Source organism: Astatotilapia calliptera, chromosome 15, assembly GCF_900246225.1.
Source record: "Astatotilapia calliptera chromosome 15, fAstCal1.2, whole genome shotgun sequence".
NCBI lineage: Eukaryota > Metazoa > Chordata > Actinopteri > Cichliformes > Cichlidae > Astatotilapia > Astatotilapia calliptera.
Genome location: NC_039316.1, coordinates 2486952 through 2508109, shown reverse-complemented (window position 1 = coordinate 2508109; position 21158 = coordinate 2486952). Strand labels below are relative to the sequence as shown.

Here is a 21158-nt window from a genome sequence, read left to right as displayed (position 1 = left end):
ATAATAATGTAAAAGTACTTTGGAGTTGTAGTTTTTGCAGTCACAAGCATCTACAGAAGGTTATTTTTTCGGTTTAAATTGGTTTAAACCTGTAGGTAAAATGTAACGCATTTTGTGCTTCGGTAAGGCTAAAACAGCTTCGCATTCATAATAAGGTTTTTTAAACAAAGATTTGCTTCTCAATTTTAGAGAAAAGCGCTTCCACATTGCGCTCGACACGTCTAATCGCAGCATTTGAAGACATTTCGCTGGACCGGTCGGAGTAAAAACAGCATTACCTCGATTCCTCTCCATGTTTTCAGCGCGCAGCCATCACAGTGAATACGCGCCTTCGCCATCTATGCCACCAGGCTGTTCGGCACGTTGGTGCGCCGCTCGCTTTTTAAGATGGCTGCCAAAAATGGCGCAGTAGTCTCTTTGTTTACTTGTGAGATGCTCTGCTATGTTCCAGTCTAATAGATTGGACACAGCCGCCCCGTGGTTTCGCTCCAGCATTCAGCACTATTATGACGGAAGTCCAGAACAAATCCACTGCACATTTAGGTGTCAGCGCGTTGTCATGGAAAGGAGATACCTCTCTACAGTAAGTGAATAATGTCCGAAAGAAAATGAGTTGTGCGCTTTTGTCCACTTCTTCACGCTCCTGGTCAGTTTGGGACCACACTTGGTTTGGAGCTTTGAGTTGGAGGAGGAGGAAAAAGAAGATTTTTTTTCTTTCCCCCCCATCCTCTATTTTAGAAAAGCTGAAAATGATCTGTCAAAGGTAATGATAAAAGGCGACGTGATGGATGGGTTTGTCTTACTCTGCCTCTCAATCTTTCAGTCCTTCCTTCGCTGACATTCTTTCTGTTTCTTGTCTCCGGGGAGAGCCATTATTTCCATCACCCACCACATTTCAACCAAATTCACTGTATCACTCCATGCCCAGCCAAAGGGAAGAAAAAGCCATTCTGTTAGAGTAAAATTTCATTTCCTTACCAGCATACAGTGTTGTTTTTTTCTTGGGAGGGAGGGTATCTGTTCATAGTGTGGAATTACAGTGTGATATTTTTATGGGTTCATCCAATATAGCAAGGCAGTGACTTCTGTTATTGAAATTTTGATTACGATTACAGTTGTGTGCGTGCATCTCCCCAAAGACAGCAGTCTGATAGCAGGCGGGGAGGGGAAGAGTGCGATTATTTATTTATTTATTTATTTATTTATTGCATATAAATGAAACCATAATGGCGGCTCCTGTTCAACCAGCAAAGAGCCCGCGAACATTTCTTGGTGCACCATAACCCGTCCTGTAAAACAGCTACACACTGGCCACCTGATAACCACAGCGAGTGATTGACTTCGCACGGCGGCGACCCTCCTCCTCACTTGTAGCCCGTGTTTCTCCCCCTTCGCTACAACACAGGATTTTAAAAGGTAGAACACAATCAACCTGTGTACATAGCGCCGGCCTGCACGCCGCGCATCGCTATCTCATTGTGTCTGGCAATTGTGCTAATGACATTTCACAAGATTAGCTTTTCAATGCGGTATTGTTATTGACCAGCTCGGTGTGTTTGTAGGAGCCCATTGCTCCATTTAAGGCCCTCCTGAAGCACTCCTCCTCTCCTCCTCTTTTCCATTCTTTTGCAAAAGCGGCTTTGCTCTCGCTACACCTGGTTTTTTTTGGTTTTTTTGTGTGTGTTTTTTCCACCCAGACCTGTTATTAAATCTCGTAGCAGTTAGTTGATTTGATCAGTGTGTGCTGTAATGTTGTTTACCCCCAATGGGATCTGGGCGTTACAGATATACTCATCCCTCTCTCTCTGTCGCTGTCTTTTGCTCTTTCCTGCAGTTTCTCCCCAAGTCGAGCAATGAAGTAATTTCTCTCAGCTGGATCGAAGCGCTGTATCTTTACGCTAATGAATGCAGGGCCCATATTAGAAGCACAATAGGTACAAAGTGCCGGAGCTTATGCAGCATGTCCGTACTGGTGGTTTCGCCTGGTGTCCGACTCGGTGTTTTTATAGGATTGAACCGGTGCAATAACTCTCACAGACGAGGGCTGGCTCGAACAAAATGCTAAGGCAAACACAAAGCCATGAGCAAACGCTTTTCTGTTTATTTGGATGTGGATGTTGTGGATAACTCAAAGCAATCAAAGCCCAGAGCCCCGGATCACCACAAGGCCCCTCCTATATGTACTCATAGCAGATGGTAGCCAGTGGCAAGAGGTTCTGGTAAGCACAATAATGCTGCCTGCTATTGCAGGATGGTAGAGAGCACATAGTGACAGATGTCAGTGTTCGCCGTGTCCGAGAAAACGGCCGATACGCCGAGCAGAATATGACCGCTGTGTCCAGGCGAGGAGGACGGGCGTATGTTCGGGCCTGATTCGTCTCGATTTTTATCTTCCTTCCTCTCTTCGACGCACCGATTCTGACATGTCTGCAACACTCAGAGGTTCAGGAAGGGTGGGGGATGTTTCTCCTATTGCTGCGTGTGCCTGAGGAGCAGATGGATAGCTGTTTCAAATTCAGATTGCATGTTTTGCAGTACAGCAGTGAGCAAAATATGCAGAGTTCCTGTTAAATATAGAGCAAGTTCAGTGATGCACATTTTAATAGCAATGTTCCAAGCTGTTAATGCATTATGCGCCTCTGCAGAAGCTGACCTGTTATGTGTTAGACCTGAAATAATAGTTGATAAACTGATTATTCGGTCCAGAAAACTGAATAACTGCTTGTGAGTTTATGAGGTTTTGAATTTAAAATCTAAAGATTTCCAGTTTTTGTTTTCTTTAGAGTTGCCTCAGTGTCTCGGGTATGAGAAATATTGCTTTGATCAGCCCGTGTAGTTAAAAGTACTCTCGACTCAGGTCTTTTATTGACCCAAAAAACGAGTTAGTTTACATAAATGTGCTGTAACATTAAGAGCAACTGGATCTCCCACGAGAGCACCAGAATCCCGGACCAAAATAACCTAATGTGTTGGCCAAGGCCCCCCCCGCCATGGAGTTGCAACCATTAGCCCTCACTCACATTGCAAAATGTGCGGAACGTCTCTCTAATTTTATTTATTTTTATTTAACCTTTATTTAACCAGGATAATGTGACTTTCACATGCTACTGTAAGCCTGCACAGACATGTCTGGACTGCACTCTACTACACTGCCCTCTGCCATCACTCTTGGGGGAGGTCGCCGTTTTATTTTCATTAATAAATCCATTAAGGGCCGGCACTTTTAAATACAGCACTCTCAGGAATTAGCACGTATGTGCAGCTGGACCGGCTATCAAAACATAGAACGAAGGACCTCGAGTTACAACTCAAAGTGTGACTTTATACTTCACATCACATGATGTTTGAGGCTATAATAACATACGAGCCCACCCACCAAAATAGTAACAATAACAATAAGAAAAAAAGATTCACGACTTGTTAAGATCATCGCTCGTGTTTACGTTTACTTATGTGTGCAGATTTGTGTGCATAGGTGTCAGCAGGTGTTTGTTTCTAAAGCGCCACATTGCACGTCCGCATGCACGGATGTTGCATGCGGACGTACAGAAAGCGCTCCCCGGCCAGCTCGACAACAAACACAGAATGGTTTGGCACGGCTCTGGAATTATTTATCTGGCTTCCCTCCTCTTCTCCAGCATGGTTTTTGTCAAGTCAGAGGAAACCATCTGCTGCCCGGTGATAATGGGTGGCCAGGGAGGAGGGGACTGGAAATAGGGAGAGCAAATAAAATTGAGAGAAAATGGCAGGCGCTGTCCCAGAACCTACAGTACCTTCCTGCCTGCCTGCAGCAAGTCTGCCATCTTAATAAACATCCCTCCTGATATCTCCTGGCTTCTGTGTGTGTGCGTGCTTGTATTTCCACCTGCTGTGTGTACATACACACCTGTGTTTCCACTGTGTATATGTCTGCGTGTCTGTGTATTTCCTATCTAACCTTGATCATTTTGAAGTCAGGATTGTTCCTGAGTCTAGCTGATATGCTGTCAATGTGATGGCGCTGACTAAGAACCTTTTTCCCCCCCTCTCTCTTTTACCTGGTGCACTAAAACCGTGACAGACGGATTGCTTTTCACTAGAAGAGATCTTTCCTGTTTCCTGTTTTGTTTTTTTTCTTTTTTGCCTTCTATTTGGATAAATGGACGGGGCGTATTAATGAGAGAACGCCACGAGTCAGGTGCAGGGCTAAAAGAATGTAAGAGAGTCAATACTGCGAGTTAATGAGGAGTTGCCTGTATAGAGGGGAAAGTAAAGCATGGCTGGAGAGGAGTACAGTGAAACACACAGAGCAGAGGAGGAAAAAAATGCTCATTAAAATAAATAGTGGGCCACAGAAAGCACAGGGAAAGTCCACACCTTGAAAATGGTCGGCGTTCTCTATTTCCCAAAGTCTCCAGGGCTCTCAGGAGGAATCGAGCGCTTAGGGCATCCTCTGAGTAAACCATTTCAGTTTTCTCTTGTCTGAAGTCGACAGGTTGAGATGGACAGAAAGACCTGACAGCCTGTCTCCCCCCTAAACCCGCCTCCATTCTCTCACTCCATCACACTGTTTTCTATTTTGCCTTGAGATGTTTCCTCTGTTTCCCCCCCCCCCTTTCCTCCTCCCCTACAAACACATACGAACTGTCAGATAACTTTCAGTATAGATTTATCAAGTAAGTGACGCTCATTGAACCTGTCTGCTATTGTGCAGCTGTTTATTAGACAGCAGATGGTGGCGCTGCGTCAATACAGAGTAATATCTTGGTGTTAAAGGTCCTGCAAAGCTGAGATAAATCCATATTCAAGCAAAAGAGGGACATTTTCCAGGAATGGGATCGATCCAGTATGTAAAGCTGCACATTAATTCACCGCGGGAAGAATTGTTTGGATTGCTTTTTTTTTTTTCTTTTTGGGTCTTTGTGCGGTCAGTCCGCGCTCTGCCGGGCTTTGTCGACACAGCTGTTGGAATGCATGATGGCGTGCTTGATGAAGTGGACGCCGGGTCAGGGGGGGATAATGGAATTGAGGGATGGAGAAAGAGGGATGGAGGGATCAGCCGGGCCACAGGAGGGGCCTGGTGACCAGGTCTTTTCTATTAACTCTGGTGTGAGCAGGGCTTGGAGGGAGGCCCCCTCTCTCCCCGCCTGGTTGTTAGAGTGTGCGTCCAAAACTGGAGATAGGGGAGGCGAATATTGCTCAGAGGTCCAGTGGTGATTGACCCTGTGTTTTCATCAGCCTGCGCTTGCCTGATAACATTTCTTACTGCCCGACAAGAGCAAAATATTACAGACGTGGGTGCAAAGAGAGGCTCGGGGAACTCTTAGTTTGGTTTGGTGAAGTTTGATTCGCCCACCCAGCGCACACATTGTAAGCTAGCTTTTCATTTTCTTTTTTGAAATTACATTTTTCTTGTCTCCCGTCCCCGAGAAAAAGATTGCTCTCTTATTGAATCTATTTGTCATGTTTTGGTTCACAATTTTATTATCTCGCTTGAATGAACAAAAATGTTAATAATTCAACACGGAAGACGATAAAGAAAATCTCCAGGGGAGAATTTGAATGTAGCCCACGCCTGAAAGTTTAATTGTTATTAGTATACAACAAGAGAAACATTGCTAAGATTCTTGAGGCCCTGAACAGGATTTTTCCCCCTTTGTTCCTGTTATATAGTCTGTAATCATCACTCACTCACAGCTAATTATACACCTCTCTACCATCATCATGGCTCACTTCAAGACCTTAAAGAACAGTTGAGATTGCTGTCATTTGTCACTTTTTCTCTTCACATCATAAAGGAACAGGTGCTTTTTTTATATAAACATGCTTAGTGAAGGATGTGACACATTTTTCCTTTTTTTTCCCCCTGTTTTTCTTCTCTCCCCCCTCCCATATAATCCCCTAATCGGCACTGTTGTGTGTGTCACCGTGCTGCAGGTCTCCGGACTGTCTCCCGGAGACAGCCAGGCCCCGGGACTGCTGCTGGCTCCAGGCGTGAGGTGGGGACAGACTCCTATAAACCAGCTCACACCGTGGGATACAGATGAGCCCCCTGCTAAGCAACATCGAGATGCCGAGCCCACCGGTAATGAATCACACGCACAGCATTCACAAACACACGCACATGTAGCAGGGATGAAGCCAATTCTGAGAAAGGTACATGTGTGTTTGTATTTTTTTATGAATATTTATTTCATACATATATATTTAAAGAAAATAGGAAAGGTAAGAAAGATCGGGTGTTTTGTGCTGATGTGACCAAATGATGAGAAGCTGCAGACTGAAAAAGGAGCAGCCTGATTCAAATCCAGGGTATTTTTTTTTTTCCCCAATTAGGCTCGTCTTTTCACTCGCGCCGGCTTGTCGAGGTAGTCTAATACAACATTATTTGCGCCTTTGTGTTCCCGATGGACCTGCAATATGCGAGGCTGTATGCGTGACCCTGGAGGAGGAGATTTAGCTAGTCCACTTACACACCGTGTTCCCGACTCTTCCTGTGTGTCACATGGTAGCAGATCTCGCTGTAGGAGTAGAGTGCTATGAAAGGGACAGTTGACCTCATAATCAAATGTATATATTGTTCCCTCTGGCTGTAGAGCTGTTTATCCATCCAGTTTCTTTTGGTGTTGCTTGGTTTTGAAGATCAATGCCCTGGAGATGTTTGCCTTCTTTGGAAGAGAACGGAACTAAATGGCAGGCGGTGCTGGAAGCAAGAAAATAAAAAAATATGCAGCAATGCCTCTTTCAAGAAGTGATGAGGGTTATTCCACGGAGGAAATATATTCTCTTCTACTAATCTACAGCCGCCAACCGTTGAACTGTGGAGATGACAGTATGTAGCTACACCTGATGAGAAGCGTGTGCCAATAAGAGGGGACAAGCTGAGCTGTAATGCTAGCTAGCTTTGGTTCGTGGGTGTAGTTTGAAAGATGATTTTACTTAAAGCCATTTGGCCTGTGTGACGTTAAAGGGTTAAGAAAACATCAGCCAGTAGAAAAATGCTGAAAAAGCACATAAAACACAGCAGAAGTGCTTTTGAGGAGACAAAATTGTGACGGAGCAGAACATGTGAAGCTTCGCTCTGAGCCGCCCTCAAAAGAAGTGGGAGAAAAATATGCAGGTAGTGTTTGTTTTAATCCCGTGATTCATGTAATATTATAGATACAAGTTTACTGTTAGCATGTCATTTCACCAGCTGTTCTGTGACATCATCGTCTCTCCAAAAGCATTTCCGCTGTGTTTCGTGTGCTTTTAAAGCATTTTTCTGCTTGCTGGTGTTTTCCTGTCTTAAGTTGCGTCAGAGCCGCTGTAGTCTATGCTTAAATCATATAACAGTTAATAATTGTTACTATGCTAACAATTAGATGAGGCACAAAAACAGGACTGGTGCACCTTTTGCCTGCTTTCACTTGAATACAAATAATGCTTCAGCAAATTGAGGCATAAATCCAGGCCCCGTGTTGTCTGTGCAGCCCCAAAATGAGCTTACAGAGCTGTACATTACATGTAAGCGCAGAGCAGGATGCACACACACTCACACACACTCTACACTTGTGCTTCGCATCTAGATGCTCTGGCCAGTTAAACTAGCATCCAATGCTAATAAGCCATCTTTCGTTGCCCTAAATAAACCCACTCGCCTCTGCAATATGCTTGCTTTACATACACAATCATGCATAATGTTCATTCATAAACATGAACTTTACATAAACCAGCTTAATTAGGCATATAATTACAGAAATGTCAGTTTGCATCAGGACTGCGGTGAGCGGGGTCGGCTGCATCCCCTCACCCACATTCCAGACTCCCACCATCCTCCTTTGCCGTCATTTTGTCACCCTCGTTACTGTGTCACTAATCGGGGCTGATTTAGCCTCAATCAAACCGATATAGCAAAACCGCGAAAGTCCTCCAAATGATCTCCAGCAGGTCTAATTTAGATGTCGACCTTATTCTGTTCACGCCACTTTAAGACGTGTACGGAGCGGCAGCGCGGCACAGCGCCGACAGTAACGAGTTGAGCCAATGCTGAAGTTTTTTTTACTCCTATTGTAATGAACTCACCCAGAATGGCTCTGCCCTAGAGCTGTTAATTTCCTTACATTGCTCTGTTGGCCCGTGCGCTTCCTGCTCATCACAAATGTGTCTCATTTAAGAGTAATACTGGCCCGGCGCGCGCTCCGGTGGAAATTCTGGCTCGACAAATCCAGATTACAAACAGCTGTGACTCTGTGGTGGCTAAGTGTCATGTTCAAAACATGTTGCAACCCCTGCTGCTGCCTGTTCAGTTCCCCTCCTAATTATAATTTGCGTGGTCTGCGGATTAATTATTAAACAGCCGATCAGTTACTCGAGGAATGTTTCTTTAGCAGAAGCCTGCTCGCTGCAGGAGCGATGCAGTTGCACTAGGACGGCGTGGAGCTTTTGTGCTCCGTCGCCACAGCAGCTCCCCACACCCACACCACAGCTTGGAGTTGAAGCGTGAGGAGAGTGAGATGTCACCAGCACCGGCACGCTGTCGCATATGACGCTCCAATTCTAGCATAGTGTTGCATATTGATTCACGTGCGCGCGCTATTCCAAGCTGTGACTGGCGTTTGCAACGAAGCCAGCTCCTCTCCACACTTCACTGAACTGTGTTGCCAGAGAGCTCTCTGCCAACTGTGCCAGAATTAATCAACGGTTTCTTTCAACAGAAACTTCACTGTTCTGTCTGTTAAAGAAAGTTTGCCTTTTGAAAAAGAAGTTTTGTTTCAACTTTCGCTTCTTTGTACAAAAATAGTCGTGTTTTTATTTTTTTAATGTCAGTCTTGCACTCAAGCAAATTGCTCTGCAAATAAATAAATAATAAACGGAGTTCAACGGTTAAATCTGAGGGAATAAGACGAAAATTAGAGACGCGGATTCTTCGTTTTTGTTAAACCTTGCAGGTGAGCGCTATAAATTTAGGTTGTTGTCGGGTCACGATGGCAAAATTCTTTTTTTTTTCCTCTTAAAAGACTGAAAGAAAAGTCAAGAAAGAACTGCAGGGCAGATGGAAAATGTGTGTATGTTCCAGTCAACTCCATTGCTCCTTTAAAACCTTGAGCCTCTGCAGCATGTGCAACCATTATACCAACACTTTTGATTACCATCCCTTATCAAGATGGGCTTCAAAAGAGGGGAAATGAAAATGCAGCGTTGGTGCCGATTGGCTCAATGACGTGAATCATGAACTGGACTGACCTCTCCTTTTATTCGCAATGTCTGTCTTTATCTCTCTTTCCCTCTCTCTCCATCCATCTCCGCCCGGACTGTTACAGGGCTAGTACCATGAATAATGCGGGCTTCTTCTTCTTCTTTTTTGTTCAGCTTTTTGCATGCTGTCGTTTAGCCTTTGGCCCCTTAGCAGAGCGCTAGTCTATTTTTGGAGCTTGGGCCGTGGCAGGAGGAGCCAGAGATGAAGGAGTTGGAGTGGATGAGGGAGGGAGGGAGGGAGACGGCGTTTAGGTCCAATATGGCCTTCCCAGCACATCCACAGCATCTAACGCCTCGGGGTAGAGAAATGATTGGCTCAGAGTGTCTGGGTAAACACAGACTCCTGCACAGATAATGGTGCCAAATGCCGAATGCAATGAACATGTATGCCTTCACGTTCAGGAAGCTATTTGTTCATCTTGTAGCAAAATAAATCTCTTAATCTTATTACGATGTTGATTTTGGGTGCTGATCTGTACATCCCTTCAAATATTTTGTGTTTTATATTAAGTCTCGAGTCAAAAACAAACTTAGACTGAAGTGGAGCGGCACACTGACAGTTGTGGCGTGGTAAGGAACACAACTCAAGCTGGAGTCTGTCTTCTCATGCTGTTTTCTGTCTGTATTTGATCACGTAATATCACGACTTAAAATTAGCGCCCTTCTCTTGCTTTCGGCTTTGTGCAGCTTACCTAAATAGCACGGCAGCATAGAAGTCTTTATCTTGACTTTGTCTTGGCGTTAAAAAATGTGAAATTGATTTGTAGTTTTTTGCCTCTTTCCCCTCAGCTCCAACCTGGCCTGCACCGGTGGCGGCGGTGAGCCAGCCTAGTCTCCTGTCCCACACCTACGCCCTCCCTCAGCCGCCTTCTTTCAACCACAGCGTGACCGCGCAGTCTCCCATCATAGGAGTGACCCCATCCATCCAGGCGCCGGTGCCCCCGCAACACCCCCTCATGACCGCCCACTTCCAGCTGACGCCACAGTCGACCCAGCAGCCGCCCTCTATGGTGCTGAGCATGCCCAGCCAGCCTCCGTACGCCTCAGCCCAGCCGACGGTCACACCATCCGCCCTCACTGCCCAGGCCAACCCGGTGGTTCATCCAAACGCTCACAGCATGATTGGCAACGGCCACTTAACCTCTCACCCCAGCCTCATCCAGCCCCACACCCTGCCTCTCATCAACGGACAGGCGGCGGCGGCAGCAGCAGCAGCGCATGGCCAGCAGACGGCTGCCGACAATCAGGACGGTCCCAACGGGCTGCAAATGCTGCGGACGGTTGGGAGCGGGAAGTACGAGTTCAGCGACCCCGGACATCCCAAAGGTAAGCAAGGGCACTGTAAAAACTCTAAAGACGATCTTTTCTTTATGTTTTTTAAAAAAGATTATAAATCCCTTTCTAAAACTTTGAAAGAGTACATCAAAGCAGATTTTTTTGGTCGCTCAGACGAATCCAAGCTAGGAAGGTGGTATTTGGTATTAAATCGGCGTACTCTGGGCTCTCTGCTCCTCGTGACCTCCTGTTATTGTGTGGTGGCGCTGGAATGAAATGCCTAGGCCTCTGCCCTCGGTCTGTATGCCCGGGCTGTTTCAGATGCCAGCAGTCATAAACAAAGCTGCAAACACTCAAGCGAGAGTTGTTACCAGAGCCAGTTCACTTCAAAGCTGATCCAAGGTCACCGAGAACATGGAAGCACCTCAAGCCAGCAGAGAGATCGGTGCTTCCCCCAAAAAATATATAGATATATATCCTGCAAGAAGGCCCTTTACTGTTATTCTTTGCAAAGTAGAAGGTATCTCTGCTCTAAAACATCAGCATCTGTAGATTTGTGCTCTTCCAAGTGTGTCGGGTTAATCTTTCTCACTGCTCCTAGCTGCACTGCAGAAGAGTCCTGCTAAACACGAGGCAGGAAGAGCTTTCAGTCCCTGCCCTCACATCTCCCTAGAAATCTTTTGAAGCCTTGTTGACTTACGCTGTGTTTGTGAAGGTGCTTCACAGCTCCAGCTCGTGCCTGAGACTGCACGCCATAAATTGGTGTTTGCTTTAACCTTGGAGTTTATGACGCAGGGTGCTAGAAACAGATGTTCGCAATTCCCCGACCAATTTTCACATTTAATGAAGCTTTTAATTTAGGTTTAGATTGTTTTCTTTTTCCTGACTCATTTTGATCAATAAAATGTGTGCAAATGAACTTGTAGATTGCAAAAAAGCAATTATTTTGGGGGCTGCCTGTGATACATCGAAATGAGACTGCAGGTAGAATTGGAAATGGATAATTAGATGGGCTCGTTTGCTTGGTCCGGTCTCTATCGAATAAGAGCTTTTTAGCTTCTGCCGTGTTGAATAGACTGTCTCGATCCATTAAGCATCCACATGTCAAAATGGAGTCTTCTAACAGGCCAAAGAAGCTTAATTTTTTGGCAATTATAGTGTTCATACTGATCAGTTTTACAGGAAGGAAATGTGCTGCGAGGCTTTTTTGTTTAACCCAGCTGTGGAAGCACACACTGTTCCTGTGATTCAAGTAATGATAAAGTTACTGTAATATATTCAGTTTGTGTGGGAACAGTTTTTGTCAGCTCCTCTGTTTCAAAGACAAAAGAGAAACATCCCAGTGTCAATTTGCAGACATCATACACTTTAAATCCTGTGCGGGCCTCTGTGAAGGTCAAACTGTAAATTGAGGCACTTGAATCTCACATCTCCTCAAGCATTTTGTCTGCTTTTTTTTTTAAGTTCCTGCCTGGCACCGAATAGATATTAGTAAGCATGTCATTGTGGTAATGTCACAAGGACAGTGGAAATAGGTAAAGCGTTGAGCACCAGTAAATTAGCAGCCGTGACGTCTCTTCAGCAGACTCTCTCGGCTGACGAGGGCACTTCACTTCGCTTCTGTAATCCCAACAATGCCATCCCAACCACTCAGCGCCCACTGCGGCTGATCTGTCTTTTTGATTATCTCTATCTGCCACTTCCCCTGTCCCTTTTCGTTCCCCTCCCTCCTTTTAGCATGCTTGAGAAGTCTCAAATTCCAGCCGCTCGCAGGTTTTGGGCTTTTCGTCAATTAACACCACGTATTAGCGTGGCAAGGACACCCACTGTCCTGCTGTAGCGGCATACTGTTAAAATATGGAGGGAAAACTCTCGTGACCTCCGTTCTGGCTTTCTTCTGTTGCAATTATCGAGGACCTGCTGTTAGCATTTTCTGCTTAGGCGGAACACAAAATAGTAAATTAAGTAGTTTGTGGGAATCAAGGAAAGCAGCTTCAGGTTGGTATTCGGCAACTCTAATGGCTGTGGAAAGGATAAGAGTCACGCGTGTGTGCACAGCTATCAGCTTCTGCCCTGATTCCAGGGAAGGAAATGGTTCTTAAACACACGCCTCCTTTTCCAGAAAAGCTGGGATGCTGTGTGAAATTGAATTAAAACACAATGCAGTCATTTGCAAACCCTAAAAAGGGAACTTTAGATATACAGCATGCATCCAAGAGAAGCATCCGGGGTAATAAGGCTATATTTTTTAAAGCTCACATTGATATAGAAGTATGACTCAATATGAAGTTTTGCATACAAAACACAAATGCTCAAGGTGTCCCCCTCCAGACGCCCGGCATGCGTCCATACTATAGTCAAAGTTGTTGTGGGCAGATCGATCCAAATATTAACAGCAATCAGTATTAACGCTGGTATCGGCATCAGATCATTACTTGCACGATAGGACTGATACTTTGTTCCTGTAAGTATCTGATAAGCGTGTGTTCACTGTGACAGTCCTTTTTTTTTTTTTTAAAAATACTCAAGTATGACAATTTTAGTAAAGGAAGTTGAACCAAACTCCTATAGATAGATACTTTATCCCACAAGGGAAACTTTTGTGTTACAGCAACATGACAAAGAGTAAAAAATAGTACAGTCACAACACAGTGACCCAGTTAAACAAAAGTGCCACAGGCACCCGGTAAGTGGCTTATGCTATTAGGGAGTGCAGGAATTTATACATTTACAGCAGTGATAACAAAACAAAAGTAAAAATGAAGTTAGTTAAAAACAGTAAAAGCAAGACTCTTGTGTAAGAGAGGAGTGCAAATGGCATTAGGAAATATTATGTCCACTATAAATGTATGAAAAACAGCTGCATGAAGGTAAAATACAAAATGTGTGTGGGATCCTATGTCTGACAGGTGTGCTCACCTGTCACAGAATAAAGGGTTATTATACAGCTTCATAGAGAACGTTAGCAATGAAAACCTGAAGCGTTCTTTAAGAGACGGACACATTTACAGTCGAGGTTTCCAAAAGAAAAGCCAGTTTCAAAATACGTGAAAATCTGAAACGTGTTTTGCTGTGTTAGCTCATTATTGTGGACAGTAAGAATCACAGTGACTGAGTGATCATTAAAATGTGTTCAGAATTTTCAAACTAATGATTAGACCAAAAATATTTATCACGATATTCATTTGAAAATTTGCGATAACGATATAACTGACGATATAATTGACACTAGACAAAATACTTTACAACTCCACAACTTTATTAGTGCAAAAAACCCCATCAGTGTATTTTCACTTAAACAAGCAGCTGTTTTTTATGTGCATTAAAGTTATATAAAAATTTAACAGTGCAAATTCCTCGCTGACAGTTTAACCAAAAGGCATTTCAAGTGGAAATTGGCTGACGTATCCTCAGCATAACCATGTATAATATCCACAAAACTTAAAAAGAGGTTATACACACACACAATACGGTAATGTTATGTTGAAGCACAGTACGTATCACTCCGCGAGGCGCCTGCCTACGATAGCCGTAATGCTCCGACAATCCATCAAGCGGTGCAGCTTCGTAGCTTAGCAAAGTCGTACTAAAACATTTGACAGATTTTCGAGCGCCGTGCACATAAAATCGTTTCGAGGTCAGTAAACACAACCAGAATTCATACATAAGGCACACGGGATTATAAGGGGCTCTGTCAATTTTCAGAAAAATCAAAGGATTGATTTTAAGTGCGCCGTATTTTCCAAACAACACAGTAATAACGACAGCCCGCTAGCACGCTCTACCAAAAATAGTGCTTTGTTGTGTATCTGACGGACAAAAGCTAAACCAGTTCCACACCACTGAAGTTGCAGCATTTCTACAAACCAATTCTGCTTCATCCGTTTCATTCAACGATCCACTTTCGCCCTTCTCCTTCTGCGTCGTCGCCATGTGCGTATGTAAACATAGGCACTGCGCATGCGCTTTTAACCCATATTCTATCGCGATATTTCATTTTCCTATCGTTGCCCAAAATTACACCGGTATTACCGTGAACGGTATGATATAGCCCAGCCCTACTAATGATGATCTCATAAATCATAATTCACTGTTTCTGCCTACTTTAGCTTAAAAGTTTGGGTACTGGGATCAGCAGTACTGGCCCTGTATTTACTTGGTATGGGATCGATACCAAAACATGTTGCCCTAAATCCTGCAAGTATCCTTTAGCCTCGGTAACTTCCACCACCGAGGCTAAAGGAACCAGAACCAGCTCTTCTCTGATAACAACCTTCTTCTTTAGGCTGGAGGATGCCACATCTATAATTTATAAAGCAAATAAAACATTTTAACTGCTCATATTATTTCTGTTTTTATTTTTTCTTGTGACATTTTAGCTCGCATGTGTTTACTGATAATGTTTTTTGGAGGTTTTCCACCATGCAGTGATCCCTTCTATAGCCTCATGTCTGTTTTTTTTTTTTTCTTGTTGTTTTTTTAAATGTTGTACTGGACAAATTTAAAAAGAAATTCTCTGCTTCAACATTTGAATTGCAAATTATGACACTGCAGCTTTATTTAGATTTCAAAAAGCATCCCAGCATTTTTGGAAATGGTTGTAGAAAACCGCCGCAAATGTCAAAGCGTTCACTTCAATGAAATAATGCCACTTTCCCAAATTTACACATGGTCTTTACTTACTTTGTATTTTTTAAAAATGAATATTTATGACATTTATTAGAACTAACACACAACAAGTATGCTAATTCACTCATATTTGTTAAAGATCGTGGTAAAAATTTCAGCAAAGGAATTATAAATGAGGTTTCAGAACTTTTGCTGTTTGCCTGACACGCGCAGAATTTGCTTTCCTTTCAGATGTTCAAAGAGTAATGTCATGCAAGCAAAGCACGCGTCAACCTGGGGAATATGTCCATTCTCATATTGAGAAACCATGCTGTGATCTGTGGTCCGATCCCCAGCTCAGCGTCTCACGTCTGCAGATTTTATAGATGAAATATTGAACACCCAGTTGAAATAGTAAAGCCACTACTTAAAAAGACTGCGTTGCTCTATTTTAAAGAAGTTTAAGCCTCCAGACACAATGCTGGTAAGCACTGATGTGCAGAAAAGGTTTTGTGGCTTTTTGATGGCAAAGGCCTGGATTGTGGAGGAGCTGACAGAGCTCTTCCTCCTTAATCCAGCTCCACAACAGGCCTTATGTGCATGTGTGTGCGTGCGCGTGTGTGAATACGCACGTGCCCAACTTCTTGGGCGTGACTGCGTGCATGTTTTGTCAGATGTCAGCCTCACAGCCTTAAAGCCAAACACTCCAGTGACAGAAATCACACTCTGTGTTTGATTTGGCTTTGCCTTCAAAGCGAGCAATTTGTCTTCGCTCTGCATCAGTGGGCACATCAACAACTGTCTTCCCCTCTCTCTCCCTCTGCTCCTATGTGTGTGCGTGTCTGCGCGTTAGTCTGCATTTCTGTTTACAGTACGGAGCATACGTGGACGTGACGTACGCTTGTCTTTTTGTGTGTGTGCGGCTGAAGATCCACACAGCGCGTCGCGGCGGCAGCTTTAACTACATCACCTACTGAGATATGCCAGTCACCGGGTTATGATCGGCCTTACCTGGTTTCTGCATCCACAGCAGGGCTTTTTCATAATACCTGCCTGTCATAGCGTACGAATCAAACTCCACACCTTCTTGCCAGTTGTTAATTTCCTTCACACCACCCTCTCCTCGCTTCTTTTTTTCCCTGTCTCCTCTTTGTTTCCCTCAAGTGTGGATTTTATCACAATTGTACCAGAATCTCGCACGGCTTCTCCGCTTTTAATAATCTGTCAACATCTGCATCTTGAGCCTCAGCAGTCACAACTGTTAAGGAAATTTTCTGAAGTGCAGGAATCGGGAGTGACTGACATTATTTATAAAGATAGTAATAAAAAAAAGGAAGAAAATCGGCACACGGAAGGAGGTGAAAGTAAAAAGAGATGCATACAGGAGAGAGAAAGAGAGCGAGTGAGCATGAGGGAGATGCTGGGAGTGGAGTCAGTGTGTGTCTATTGACCAAGTCATTAAAATCGATGGCTGCCCTGATGAATATCAGCCTGGAAAAGCTAGTGCAGAGCTCAGCAGGGATGAACCCGCTCACTGCAAATGTGATTGAGCACCATTTAGAGGCAACTCGTGATTATTAATATCAAACAGGAAGCCGTTAGTTCTGAGCCCTGTGTTCAGTGACGTTGTCACTGTTACCCGTGACGACCACTCGAATCATGTGTTTCATGGTGCTTTTTTTGTAGCTTAACAAATGCAGAGACAGCTGTTGGGAGCCGTGTTGCGGTCGCGCGGCGCTCTGTCGCTTTTGAAAATATGCTGTTATTGTGGGTAAATGGCTAATGGTAGTGAGCCCACGAAGCACGGTTGCCATATGTGTTTGGGGGCTTTAGCAGAGATTGAAGATCTCACTGAGTGTGCCCTGTATACCGTACACCTCTTTTGTGATGTCAAACATCATTTTAACCTTCCTTCCGCCTCACCAGGCCTTTACATGCACATATGCACGCGAGGGCGTAGCGCAAACAGCTGTAAGTCAGCCTCCTCCACCGTCTCTCGCACACAATCGGCAGGACCCCGGCCTCTTCTCTGCCCAGGAAGTTCATCTTCCAGTCAGCTCACATCAAGCGTAATCTGGGGACCTAGCCGCTCTGGAACTGCTAGTGAATGCAATTAAGATGTCTTGTTGAGTTAAGATCAGAGTTTTACTTTGCTACAGCACGATTGGCCCAGCCTCACAACCGGGGCAGACCCATCTTTCCTCTCGTGTGACCATTTCATCTCCCTTATCTGCCTTATTCATACCATGGGCAGAGTAAGATTTTAATTACGTGTTCGCCTTTGTTTACTTTTGGTCTGAGCATATTGGCACTGCAGCATTACTGTCCACTTGCATATTGGTTCTCTGGCACATTATTGCTGCAATATTGCCACTAAGTAAGGACGTTACAGATCGCCGTATTAGCGAGATAGCAACTGTTTACAAGTCCGGGTTGTGCATGCTGCTGCTGTTTATTCAGGGGAAATAAGTTCCTTGGTTTCCTTAGGCCTTCCCAGGACTCCCAGAAGGTTAGATCCAACCTGACATCCTGTTGTAGCGCTTGATTTGACTTTTTACTGGCTTCTAATGTCAGTGGATGCAATAAAGATGTGTCAGGATCTGTTCACGTGACTGCTCGTCATATTTGTCCACTCGTCTTTGCTCCGTTTACGCAGTAGACTTGAAGCTTTCAGTATTTGCAGCGATGCATAAATATTTATTTTGAATCAACCGCAAGAACGTACTCCTATCACGACAGACCGCTCAAACCAGTTATTAAAAACACAGCCAGTTTGTGATAGCCGCACCGAGACCATTAATCATAGCGAGCACATTAATTAAACCCTCCCCTCTCCTTTCTCCCCCTGTTTTTCTCCGTCTCGATCTCTCTTTCGTTCGCTGAGGTTCTCCACCCTTACCCGCTAGAAATTCCTGCAAAAAGCGCAACTTTCTCCGAGACAAATATAATGCAAGAGTTGTGGTTTTCGTTAAGATTTCATTTCCCGTTTGCTGACTCAGATCATCGTCCGTGCAACAGTAGCAATTTAATTAAAATCACCGTTGGTGGTGTTGTGCTGGACCGATTATCTTAAAGCTATCCACATCAGGATTAGCTAAAGCAGAACCGGCGTTATTGTGATTCCAAAACAGGCCTAGCTTGGAATATATAATGAATTTGAAAGCTCCTCCTTCTCTTTTTCATGGCATTCCTTAAGTTGAGGTAGCTCTGCTGGAAACTAGAAATGTTCCAAATTATTAATGAGAGAGGAAATTATTCCAGTCACTCTAGGCACATTGTGTGCAGTTATTTCTTTTAAATGAATACATGCAATGCTATGGTGATATGCTTAAAATTAACCTTGGCTCACGAGTCCATATGGGGGCCACGTATTAATGATATTGACTCAAACATCTCATTTTGGAACGCCAGGGGAGTTCTGGAGACCCCTCCTCGTGTGTGCCTGGCAGCAGCCTGACGCTGTCTCTTTAACTTTGCTAAGGATGACATCCATTGAGCTGTCTTAACTGTTTCTAGTACAGCTCCAGCTCTCAGGAGGGAGCCAAAAGAAGAAAAAGGAGGAGAGGAAGCGCGAGGTGAGCGGCGGCAGTGTGTCATAAGCGGCTGGAAGCGAACCTGCTCGCCCTCCTTCTTCCTCTTCCCTCGTTATCGTATTTTAAAGGAGAGATGCCCCGCCAGGCTCTCCATACATTATATCCCCCCACAGTTAATATAGGGACAGTAGATAGCTCATTAAGATTGATCATTCCTCGTCCACCTACTCCATACAGAACGTAACACCAGCTTCATTAATCACAGGGATTTCGAGATAAAGCTCGGCGGCGGTGCATTGGCGGGACCCGAAGCCTGACAAACCTGGCTGCTACATGCATAATCACAGGCGCAGTGCAGCCAAGGAGCCGTCGCCCAGCTCCGTACCACAGTTAGAGGGGGGGGACACCGTATCTACACCTTCCTCTTTTCCTCTGTTCTCTCCTCAACCACCTCAGCTCCTCCCCCTCCCCTCCCACACGGCGTCTTCGTTGCAAATGTCTGTTTCTTTCACTCGGCTCCATTTCCACTCCTGAACACACCCCTCTCACCATGCTGTTGTCTCCCAGTATCGTCCCCTGGGTCTCCCACTGCCCTAACATCCTCCTCCTCATATCCTCTTATAGCCTACCCCCCCATCCCAACTCCTTTTTTTCATCAGTTTTCCTCCCTCTCATCTTCCAGCTATTTTGTACCTGTTCTGCGATTTTTCCACTTCCCTCTGTTCTTTGCTTACTCCTCTTACGTTCGATTTGTTAGCCATTCCTCTAATGGCCTTGTTTTATTTTATTTATTTATTTTATCCCAGTAATGCCTCAGTTAGCAAAGCAGCAGAGGACAATTTAAGAGAAGAAGGGATTAAAGAGGAGAGAGCGCAGAGGGGGGAAAAAGCCCAGTAAGCCCAGATTGCTCATTTGCCTCTGACAGCTGGACCGAGTGTCACATGGCTGTTTTCATCTCAAACGCCCAATCAAACTGTCTCTTTCGCCTTATTAGATTAACAAAAAACTTTTGCTTTTGCTCAGAGCCTCAGACGGCTAGTTAAGCACTTTATGTTTCATTTGATGTCTTTATAGATCTTCATGTAAATCATCTAATGCAGCTCGAGGTTAGCACGTAGCTCGTCTGTCAAAGAGGCGAGGGCACGAAAAACTAAAAGCTAAAAGAAGTTTGTGTCCACGCTCTCAAAGACTGTTGTTGTAATCCTGTGCTGATAAATAACCTGAAAATGAACTTAAAAACGTTATGTTTATTCATTATTTAAAATTAAAGGACTTTCAAAAATGTCATATTGTTTATATGACTTTCCTTAACTTGCAACGAACTACAAAATAATATAAAATACCATTAAGTGGAACAGCTGCAAAAAATGCTGAGTGACAGGGTCGTATCCTTGAATCAGAAATCGTCAGTGACTGAATTGAAAAAAATGCCTTTGAATGTTTTTGACACGGCCTCTTTTTTTTGGTCCCCTGTTTATTTACACTGAGCCTGAAGCTTGTTTTTTTCTAGAGAATTGAAATGCTTGTTGCTTTTGCTTGTTACTCTTCAACAGAAGTGAAATCATTCTGCGTAATTAAAAGTAAGAATACAACAACAGAGAGGGGAAAAAAGCACAAATAAATTATCCGAATACAGTTTTGTGATTATTTGCATTTCTGTACAGTTCGTGTTGTAACTAAAGTGCTGGAGGAAAAAAGTCCTTGCAAGCAGAGAGGCAACCATTTAAATTAATGGTTGAATGGTTAGAATCCTGTAAATAAACAAGCTGTTCAAATTTGTATGCATTATGTATGTAAATTAATGGTTAAACACTGAAAAAGCTTAGCCCAAACAGAATGGATAAATGGCTAAAAGAAAAGCTTAAAATAAAAAATTGTTGTTGAAACATTTTTTTCTATTGTTTTAAATAAGATACAGTTGGTAGTCACGTATACGTCTGTTCCGTTAATTAGCTATAAATCCAAAGAGGCAAAACAAGGACAGGATAGCGTAGGGGGTCGGCAATATTCGAACAAAAACATTTTATGAGTGGTTTTCTTTATTTTACTAAAGATAATTTGTATGGAGCTTTTTAAGTATAAATAGTCTGTCACCATCAATGATGTGTGGAAATAATGAAAATCTTTACCATATATGACTACTCTGCAGTGGGTTGTTTATTATTATTTGATATTTAACTTTGCATTTATGAAATTATTAAACAAATAAAAATATGTTTGTTTTATTAACATCAAAATTGAGCAACTGTGCAGTAGAGGAAAGAAATCTATTAGTGTGCTCACGCCGACTTTGAATGAGTTGCTGTAAAGCTCTACAGCCCACTTTGGGTGCTACCTGCGTTTGTGCAAATAAATTGAAATAAAAGTCGAATACTTTTATAAGAAATATTAGGACTAGCAATCTTAATAGCAAAAAAAAAAATGTTTTCCTTTATTAAAAAGCCAATTTTCAGTTAAATTCAGACTGAAGTCCAACAGCAGGTAAAGGATGCTGGTAAACCAGCCACGCTGGTAGTGAAAGCAAAC

The 21158-nt window shown here is 43.7% G+C and overlaps 1 protein-coding gene across 7 annotated transcripts in view; it reads left to right on the top strand.

The window, feature by feature from the left end:
- klhl29 (kelch like family member 29) overlaps positions 1–21158 on the top strand; it is a 274138-nt gene that overhangs the window by 139119 nt on the left and 113861 nt on the right. For all 7 annotated transcript variants that reach the window (XM_026142813.1, XM_026142814.1, XM_026142809.1 and 4 more), the window contains 2 exons: positions 5917–6064; positions 10006–10542. In XM_026142813.1, the coding sequence (XP_025998598.1) occupies positions 5917–6064; positions 10006–10542 (685 nt within the window). The remainder of the gene's footprint in view (positions 1–5916; positions 6065–10005; positions 10543–21158) is intronic.